The sequence below is a fragment of the Uloborus diversus genome, chromosome 9 (genome assembly GCF_026930045.1).
Source record: "Uloborus diversus isolate 005 chromosome 9, Udiv.v.3.1, whole genome shotgun sequence".
Classification (NCBI taxonomy): Eukaryota; Metazoa; Arthropoda; class Arachnida; order Araneae; family Uloboridae; genus Uloborus; species Uloborus diversus.
The window spans coordinates 61,431,937-61,442,620 of NC_072739.1; the positions used below are offsets into that span (position 1 = coordinate 61,431,937).

At 30.0% G+C, this 10,684-nt stretch overlaps 1 protein-coding gene across 1 annotated transcript in view; it reads left to right on the plus strand.

Annotated features, from left to right (window-relative positions):
- The window catches only part of LOC129229410 (nuclear pore complex protein Nup155-like), a 97,258-nt gene extending 86,852 nt beyond the window's left edge, over nucleotides 1-10,406 (plus strand). The window contains exons 32-36 of the mRNA XM_054863714.1: nucleotides 105-248; nucleotides 3,112-3,232; nucleotides 5,025-5,135; nucleotides 8,838-9,081; nucleotides 10,174-10,406. Coding sequence (XP_054719689.1) covers nucleotides 105-248; nucleotides 3,112-3,232; nucleotides 5,025-5,135; nucleotides 8,838-9,081; nucleotides 10,174-10,315 — 762 coding nt within the window. The 3' untranslated portion in view covers nucleotides 10,316-10,406. The remainder of the gene's footprint in view (nucleotides 1-104; nucleotides 249-3,111; nucleotides 3,233-5,024; nucleotides 5,136-8,837; nucleotides 9,082-10,173) is intronic.
- Nucleotides 10,407-10,684: the final 278 nt, after the last annotated feature.

Below are 10,684 nucleotides of genomic sequence, written 5' to 3' on the forward strand. Positions count from 1 at the left end.
AGAATATAACTAAAGGTAAATTTGTTAGTCGCTTTGGGTATAGTTCAAATATATGGTACAATCCAAGTCCTTTGGATTTTTATGCATAATTTTAATTTTCATAGGTTGCTAGAATACAATTGCAGATACTAGAAGCTGTTGAACAGAAGAAAATGTGTTTAAAACAGAGGAAAGTACTATCTCGTGCAGATAACGCAATTGATGACGCTATTGCAAGATTGAACAACAACTTTCTGGATATTCAAAGAGTAAATTTTTTTCAGTTTACTTAATGATTTTTTTTCTTTTTTTTTCAAGTTTTCTTCTATAAATACTTTTAATGTATGCATAACCAATTAATAATAATAAAAAAATAAATATATATTCGAAATGGCTGAGTGACTTTTTAAACATTAGAGTGCAACACATGAACCAGTTGCTAAATTATTAACTGGCTAGGACTAGATACAAAATGTATAATTTGCATGTTCTCTGATACAAATGTAATACTTTTGTGCCTGTGGGCGTAATGTTAAGTCGTAGTTTACAGGATCTTATTTAAATCCAGTTTTAGAAAATCTTTGTTTTTGGTTCTTCTGTATTTTTTTTTAATTAATAAGTTTGTACAAATATAGAATTCTTCATTGTACAATTAGTATAATCAAGTGCTTACCTCATTGTATAAATCAAGTGCTTACAATTTTTTCTTACAATGATTTATTCAGTTTTTATCGCTCAAATGGTTATATCAGAATTAAGAATTTTAACTTTAGTTTTGTGCATATAAAATGGAGAAAATTGTCAGTTCTGTGAATGAGTTCTGCTTTGGTAATAAACTTGCTATACCTTACAGCGGAATAAAATAAAATGTTCACAATCAAGTTTTTTTAAAGATATTTCATACCAAAGAAAATGAACTTAATTGTTAAACAGTTAATATTTTCTGATTAATATTTATTAAGAATTATTTTAACCGTACTTTCTATGTACAGGGTTCCCAGGGTACAGGGGTCCTTGAAAATCCTTTAAAGTGCTTAATTTTGAACAAAAATTCTTTATGATTTTGACAAGGTGCTTTATTTATTTATTTTTTTAAGCAAGTCTTTAAAAATGAAAATGTCTCTCAATTTTTTTTCAATCGTCTCTTTTTCTATTATCTTAAATCCATTGTTGATTTCTTTTACTGAAATTTGAAATTTTCAGTGAATTACTAAGATTACTTTGTTAATGATTTCATTTGCTTGTTTTTCTTTTCAAAATTAATATTAACTATTTTCAAAAAGCTTTTTCTGCTCCCATTTTCTGCTTTGTTTTTCAAGAATTGAAACTTGGCTTTAAAATTGATTTGCTTGGCATTTCTCATCAAAATTTATTAAACAAGCATTTTCAAATAGTCGCATAAATACCCATTTTTTTCTGTCGAAATTTTTGAAGTCTCATGTATTTTCTTTCCTTTGTCTTTTGGTCTTTTCCTTGTAATTATTTAAAAATTATTTGAATTTTTGAAACCTTAACTAACTTTAAAATTTATAATATTATTCAATTGTTTCTTTTATTATTATATTTTGTTATTTGAACTCTATAATCACATATGTGTGGATATGAGATAGTAAAATTATTTGCTCAGAGTTTCATCTAGTTTATAAATGTTTTAAAATTAGATTCTAATAATTATTTCTATGCTAGTGTTTTCAATTATCAGAATACAAACATAAACCTTAGGTATGTTTTTTTTAAAAAATAACCTTTAAATTCAATATTGGACCGCTTTGCAAAATCACAAGATGCTCCATAAAACCACTGTAGATGGTTCTCAAATTTTTTGTTTAACAACTTCAATCTTGCATTAAGCATTAATTTTGCTTTTTTGTTCTCAATAGTCGTTTACACTGTTTTCCTTTTTTATTTTTCATTTTATTGAAATTTATATTTTCTGTATTTTTCCATTTGTAACTGGGATCTTCAAGAACCAAGTATAAAGAGACGATAATACTTAAACTATGAAAATGCTATGATTTACCGAGAACACAAAGAAATCACCCTAGTTGAAGAAAAAGTAGGGTGCTTTAAAGTGCTTTATTTTGATTTCCATTTTTGAGTGGAAGCCCTGTTAGTAGAAAAGTAACTAAATCTTATGCAGTGTGGCAAATCAAACCTCCCATATTTAGCCAGGACGCTATGTGAGTGTTGATAGAGATACTTGTGTCGGAAGTGGTATTGATCAATCATAGTTTCTGTGCCATTTTGCAGTAGTTGCAATGGCAGGGCATGTTGAGCATTGTTCATGCATTGTTAAAAAATATATTCCTAGTTGTAGTTGTTGTTACTACTCAGCCAGCCTTTTGTATTTGGCTCCAGTTTGGTTAACATGATATATAACTGGATTGAAAAACTGGTTTTAGATAGAAAAACTATTGTGTGCAAACATCATTCTGCATCCCAGTAAGCACTTACCCACAGTGGCTGCCATTCCACCGGAACTGACAAGAAGTTTTTGCAAAATTTACTGGAAAGGCTTCGTCAATGTTTCATCCATGGAGAATGTCATTTACCAGACACAATGTTTAAAACTAAGTAATGTAAAATACTTACCATTGTATTTCTTGTTCACAAGTAAGACTTTTCTGACTTCTTTATTTGTTTCCTACTGCCATTTTAAGTACAGGAGGTTGATTTTACTATTGCTGCAGAGTCGAAGGGAAAATGACCAACTCTGACTTCAGAAATTTTAGAGCCTCTGACTCCTTTACCCCAAAACCAGTCCGACTCTGCAAGCAGTGGTAGAGTTGCAGACTTGGAGGGAAAATGACCAACTCTGACTCTTGGATTTCAACCTTAGACTTCTTTACCTCACATGCTGCTTGACTCAGACTCCTAAGCCCTGGTTTAATGGACCAAAGCGAGATGCACTGATTTTCAATTATTAAAAAATACTGCTGTAATGGGCTCATTTACTTAAAAGCAAAATATGTTTATCTTTATTACTTCATACAATCAATTGCTGGGAAATTTTTCCTCCTGGAGCCACAAAATTATTTGTATGCTTTGAGCTTTGTTTTATATTTTATTTTGAGAATTAAATTTATGTTTGTTAAAATATTCAAGTTGCCTCAACCCTGTTTCTATTTCTAGTTATATGAAGATTTTGCTCTTGTATTTGATTTACCTGAAAGTCAGTTGGCCATTGTACAGTGTGGAGGTCTTTATGATCCAGCTCTGATAGACTCTTTGTGGAAAAATATCATTGATACAGGTATGAGATTATTTCTTGTTGTGGGAGGGGGGATCAAAATATCGTACATTTTGTTAGTATTAACCATATTTTACCACTAATAGTTTTATATTATTTGTGACTGCTTTAATTGTTTTGTAAAGTATTCAAGAACTATGATTGTATTTAAGTTAACTGAGTTTCAAATACAGTATACTCTCGATATCTCGAAAACCTTGATGTGGCAGATTATTTTTCCCCCGGATTTTGCGTATTTATCTAATGTTGTTTTGCATTCTTATGTCTAAGAGTTTTTAATCAAAACTTTGTTATGTCGAGTTTTTTCGATGTCAAATATAATTTTTTCGGAGAAGCTTATCTACTGTTACTAGAATCTGATTGTGTCAGAAAATGCAAGTTTTGGAGAAGCCCAAAAAACTTACCTAAAACTTTTCGCCCCCTTCTCACACCATTTCGTTGGACCTTTTGGCTTTATTTCCACCTCTGTAAAAAGGAGTGATGAACGGAAAACCCCTTTTGAGGCACGGCACAGGGAATGGTGCAATCCTTTGTCCAACTTCTTTTGTTCCAGGGCGCTCGAAACTGGATAAGATTAGTTATGGTAAATCACAACATTTTGCTACTTCACCAGAGCGTTCTTTTTTATTCTTTATTCTCTGTTATTTTTGGCTCATTTTAAAAATAAAAATTGTATTAAGACTTTTTTTCAACTTTCATTACATGTTTCCACTTATTTTTAACTATCATGACTAATTTTTAGAATTATATTTTATTGCAATTATGACTTTATTATCTCGAAAACTTGATATCTCTATTTTTTAAACCGACCCTTCGACTTCGTGATATCGAGCGTATACTGTACATGTGTAGGTTGGGTGGGTCAAAAATTGACAGTTATTTTAAGTTTCAGCTTGTAAGTAAGGAAAAAGTAAATTTATAAAGAAGTATTTAAATGCAAATAGTTCTAGAATGATAAGCTGTATGTTAAGTTTTCTTAAGTTTGCAATTTTATCCTACATCACGACTCTAGAATTATTATGCTGTAAATTCATCTAGGTGAAATATTATGTCAGAATGGAATCTTGAACCTAAACTACGTTAGTATGAGTTATTTATTTATTTATTTATTTATTTATTTTGGTTTCAAGAAAAGGAGTTTGAAATCTTTTTGTGCGCGTTGAATCTTTGATGCATTTGACCATCAAGCTACTAAGAATGATAAAATTAATTTATATATATATGTATATTATATATATTGGAGGGGGGATTGGGTAATAAACTGAAATGCTTCCTGATAAAGGAAAAGTTGAATTTTTCCCTTATTGATTTGAGTTTTATAGGGTGCTAATGTAATTCACATAGTTGCTGAGCATGCACATGCAAGGAAAATAATAACATGTAAGCACAAATCTTACTGTTGTCTTTATTGAATTAGTCTAAGGACAGTCTAGTTGATGCAGTGTATTAGTTGGAGGGGAGGGGGGAGACTATGCTCCAAAATATTTGGTTTTTTATTGTAAAAATAATGCAAATATTATGTAAATTGATCTCAAACACCTTTTTGTTTTGGTATGCTCCTCCAAACCTCAAGGTGAGCTCCCCCGAATATTTTTTTCATCAACAGTGCTGGATTGTACCTGATGCTTAGATTCCCTGCATCATATGTTTACAAATATAAGGAAAGGCCAAGACATAGCTGTTATATGTCACTTTCATTACTAAGAAAAATGTTTCTTTTATTGCTATTTTCAAATTTTGTGATCATGTGTTTGGCAGAAATCTCAACAAATGTTTTATGTTTTATTATACACAGAAGTTATAGCTACACTTGGCAATGAACCTGACACAAGAGTTAAACTTTTGCAACAGAAGTTAATTTCAATCAGTCAAGCTTATATTGGCTCAGACAAGTATTTCCCATTAGGTAAGTTTTTATGTATAGCTTTTCATTTTTGTGGTTTAATCATGTGGTGATGTAATCACATTGGAAAGTATTTAATGATCAAAATGTTTTAAAACTTAGCAATATTGTGTTCCCAATCAATGAGAGAAAGCATAATTTAAGGTGCTGCAAAACTTGCAAAGGCAGTTTTATTTCACAGTAGCTTGGTCACCGGGCTTTGCAGGGGCTACCTCAAAAATAAGTTTTGTCAAGCCAGACCTGTTCAACAATCAGGCTTGAACCAAAAAAGTAAAATTTCGCTACAAATTGCGGAGAAATAACCAAAAAAAAAAAAAGAAAATCTAAAATCTCCTGATTGCAGGAAAAGCCTCAAAACAAAAGGGCCCAAATTTTATTTGTTCATCAGGGTTCGTACGGGTCATGGAAATCCTGGAAAGTCATGGGAAAAAAAATTAGCAAATTTCAGACCTGGAAATGTCATGGAAAATTGAAATTTTCTTTCCAAGTCATGGAAATTTATTTGAAGTCATGGAAAAATGTCCCGACCAAAGAGAAAGTAACGGTAGCTAAAAGAGCATTAGAAATCTTGAGTGATTTAACAGCTTTGCACATAAAAGCTGTTAAAACTGGAAAATTGAACGATCCCAAAAACAGGTCTGAAATTTGAAATCTCATTGCTTCCACTTCTGTAGCAGCCACTTGTCTTTTTTTTGCAATGTAATTTTATTGCTTGGACCATTACTCATTTTTAATTTACCATTATTTTCAGCACTTCTTATATAGTTTGTAGAATCAAAAATGTAGATTTTTGATTTCGCCCACTCAAAAAATGCAATTCAATTGCATCCGAGTTTTCCATCACTTGTAAATCTTTATTATTAAACTCATCATAGTTTATCTTAAATTGTTGAAGGTTTTAGAAAAAGAAGATCTTTACTTAGGCATTGCGATACAGAAATATGGGAATTCTAGTACACTCTAAAACAGTAGTACCCAGCATGCAGCCCGCAAAACTAATCCCTGCTACTCACTGCTACCTTCAGTGTCAGGAATCAAACACAATGTTCTGGAATTTCTGAACCTATTAATTTATATGCATTTAAAAATGTGAAAATAAGTTAACAAGTAGTTATGAATCATAAAATTTACACCACTAAAAGTTTTTTTTTTTTAACAAGTATTTGGTTTAGAAACATGAATTTACTCAAGAATGTAACTTTACTTTAAAAAACAAAAATACTGTCAGATTATGTGCATGGTCAAATGCGCAGTTAACATTAAAAGGAAACTTTTAAACAAATCTATTGAAACTTAGTAATAACTCAGTCAACCTTTGTCCCATTCATTATCATTCTGCCTTTTAATAAAATTAAGAGATATTTGAGAATCATTATATTCCATTCACTGTATTTTTACTTTGCTTTGAGATTTTAAATTTGTGATGAAGACAAATAAAAATAGATTTTTAGGTGTACACTGGCAATTTTGCAATTACAAGTGCTTCGATGGGGTAGTGGCACTCACGTAGGAGTTTTGCTAATGCTTTTTTCTGAAAAAATTGGCAAATTTGATATTAAATAATACTATTCCCTTCTTGTAACAAGGTCATGAAAAATTTTATGAAGTCATGAAAAAGTCTTGGAAAAGTCATGGATTTTTTTCATCCAAATAGAGTATGAACCCTGGTTCATATTTTTAAAAAAAAGGCAACAGATCTTTATTCTCAATTATTTTCTTCATGCTACAAATTTGAATAATAGTATTGTTCAACAATGAATTTCTAATTGAAGGCTTACCTACATTTTAGCATGAAACTAGTTAAAAATAGTTATAATTCACATTCTAATTACCTTGGAACATTGGAACTTGGACAGAAAAATCAGGAGCTTTTATGGATATTTTATTCTAATTTTTGCGAGCATTTTTTCGCCCTCATATGCCATTTTCCAGTCCTAAAATTAAAATTCAAACTGTTAAGTTCTTTTTTGACTTTCCAAAACTGCCTAGCCGCCTTCTCAAGTGCCCAAGTCCTTCCCTGCCAAATTTCGTCCAGATGCGACATAAACTGAATTTGTATAGCGAGCATACATGTATTCATACACATATAGATACAGATATTCTCTGTTTTATTTATATAGATGTTAAATTTCTAGCTAGAATGATCTTACTCTTGGAAAGCTTATTACATTAGTCAAAAGTATCATATGTAGCCCATGTGATTCATAAAATAATAAATTTGATTTTTTCTCCATAAAAAATTATCACAATTGCCATTTTTCAACTGTTTGAAAATTAATCTGCATTTGTATAAAGTTTAATTCCCAGGATAATATTACCAAGTGCAGATCAAGGGGATCACAACATTCTTAAAGCAAGCAAAAGGCTTTTGGGCTCTTCAATTTTGCTGACCAAAATTGGTCCAGTCACTCATTTACATTTGTAAGAAATGTAGATGTAAAAATTGGGTTTCAACTAGTTACCGGGTATCCACGCACTTGGAAAGCCAGGGAAAGTCGTGGATTTCGACTATGATCGAAAATGGTCATGGAAAATCATGATATCCAGCAAAAAATGCTCAAAAATCATGGAAACTGACAACTGGTCATGGATTTTGAGTTTAAGAACATGCATATTTATTGAATTTTACAGATTATGTGCAAAATTTATGCATCTTAGTTGTTAGAATTTTACGCGTCAGTTCCGATTTTTCACACATTTCGAAATCTAATTGCATCTGCTTCTATAATACTCACTCGTTATTCTTTACTGTGGGATTCCTTCTTTCGGGCATTTATAAAAATGTGTTTAGCATTATTTTAAATCTATCTTATGTGTCTAATTGTGTAGTTGAGGACTTCTAATTTTGCCGCTCTCATTCCTCTCAAAAAGTTCAAAAATGTTGCAAAAATCAAATTTGGGATTTTTTTAAATATTTGGATCCTAAATAATTGTAATCCAAAAACATTGACAGTAATACATCTAGTAATGTCTGGTAAGTTAATTATTAAATACTTTAATGCAATATTTTATTTCTTTCTGATCATTTATTTTATTTATTACAAACCTAATTTTACTAATAACTTAATTATTACTAGTCGCAGATTTTTTTAATAAATTAAACAATATTATTTTTAATTAAAAAAGTTTTAGATTCATTATTTTTTAATAAAATAAAATATTTATTCAAAATACCTCAAATGAAGAAGGAAAGGAAAAAAATCACACTTAAAAGTTTCGTTGTTCCCAGTGGTTTTACATCATTATTGCTGCATGTTTGAGGCTTTATTTTGAAAAATCATTTTTGCAACTAAAACTTTTCACAAAACCTTTAGATATCATTATGAAAAATTTGTTTCTTTTTTCTTTTTCTTTTTTTTTCTGGAAAAATTGTATCCAGTGAGTCAACGAAAGTTTTGAGCAGAAGTCATGGATTTCAAATCTCGAAATGTAGCAAATACCTTGTAGTTAGTTTGAAGTGAGTTTGAAAGGTTTGATGCCATTGAAAGAGAAGGGAAGCAAAAAAAAAGAACCGTAAGATAGTTTGTCCTTGTTAAGTTGAACTGGGTGCATTTTGCGAAATTCAGCAAATCATAATCGTATTTTTTTAAATTTGTTGTTTTAATTTCTTGCCCTGCAAGTAGATAACTTAAGTTCCCAGATTTTAACTTTATATGCAGAAAATCGAAATAAATCGCCTGTTTCTTACAGTATTTTTTTTTTCAGCTTTTATTATCAAATACTTGGAACTGAAGACATGTGCTCTAAATTTCAATCCTTGTTGGGTGTTTGAAACCATATTGTCTCTTGGAGTTTCTATTGTAGAGCTGATGAAAATTTACCATAACTTGTATCGAAGTAAAGACTCATGTTGGACAACAAGCGGAAAGCCTTTGCATTTACTGTCGGTCTTAGTTTTGTTAATTGGTCACTTTACAGATAATCCAACCTCTGTGCCTGTTAATGAAAGGTAATAATATTTTTCAGTCAAAATTATTTTTAAATTTCTGTATTTTTGTAACCGCGACTAGCTTCAAGTTGCTGATTTGAAAGCAAACTTTTGCTGATGTTAATAAGATAAGATTATTGGATTGGAATGAGAAATTATTCTAACTTTAGTTCAAACTAGCAGTTAATACACAAGCAATTAAATATAGATCATATTGAAGAAAAATTTTCATTTACTTTTTTTTACATAAATAAAATTTTAGTTTAATTTGCATTTAACAAATACTTTGGTTCAACAACTTTCATTTTCATATTTATTTATTCATTTATTTTCTTTAAAGAATTTTTGCTTTGTTGAACTAAAAATTATTTGCAGTGCAATTTTTTTAATAAACTTGTAATTATTTGAAGTAAATTTTATAAAACTTGGAATTTTAGATTGTTATAATATAAATTTTCATGTTAAATATTAGTCCATGTAATATAGTTCATTAAGGCAGCACCCACCAGTTAATTGAAAAAGTTACTTTTGTGCTAAAATATGATTAAAATAAGAAAACAAAGTAATTAATGTACAAATTATCAAGAAAATGCTGCAAATAGTTATTTCAAGTTTTCAGAGTTGCTCTTTATCAGTGCTAAAAGTGCTCAACACGTAAGAAGAAAGAGATGAGTACACACCTAGTTCTTGAGTGAACACGAAGTATGTTTTCTCACGACTTTCTTGTGTGTTGAGCAGTTTAGCACTGATAAACTTTTATGGAGTTTCCCTTGAACTTAAAACAGCTATTTGCAACATTTTCTTCAAAATCAATTTGTGCTCAACTTATGCTATTTTTTCACTTTATTCAGCATCCGTTAAAGTTCAATGTTTATTACATGAATTTACTTGGGCTAATTTCATCACGAACTCAGACATTTTCAAACTTGAAAAAAAAACTTATTATCATTATTTTCTTTTCATGAGCGATTACCAAAAAATATTAAAACATGCATTTTTCATGATCAATAAATTATGCAAAGTATGAAATTTTATTTCCTAATTAAAAACCTATTCATTATGTTGGGCGTCTTTTTTAAGTTAAAGTTTTGATCTTTATAATACCTATTGCAGGCGAACATTTACAGCATTTTGCCTGGATGTGATATCTGGTTATTTAGTAGATCTACAAGCAATGGATACTTCAATTGCAAATGTTCCCATTCTTATGAGAGAATTCAAAGCTGTTCAGCGCAAACTTGAAAGACTACCATAGTGTAAATATAATGAACTTATATACAATCCAATTGACATGAATGGCCATAATATTTGAAAATAGTGATTGTTAACAATAAATATGACCATTGGATTTTATCACTTTTAATGTAAATGAAATTTGAATAAAGTTGTATATTTGTAACTTTTTTATAAAAACTAATGTGTATGAGTTTTCATTGTCTCGTGCCACAAATTTCAAGAAGAAACAAAATTGGTTTTGTAAAATTAAGCACATAGTGCAAAATTTCTGCAGAGATAGTAACCGAAAAGTTTACTCATCTATTCAATCATTTAATCTTTTCCTGTCAAGAACAAATTACTGTGAGTTTTAGAATTAATCTAACTCCTGTTGAAGTTTCTGTGTTCC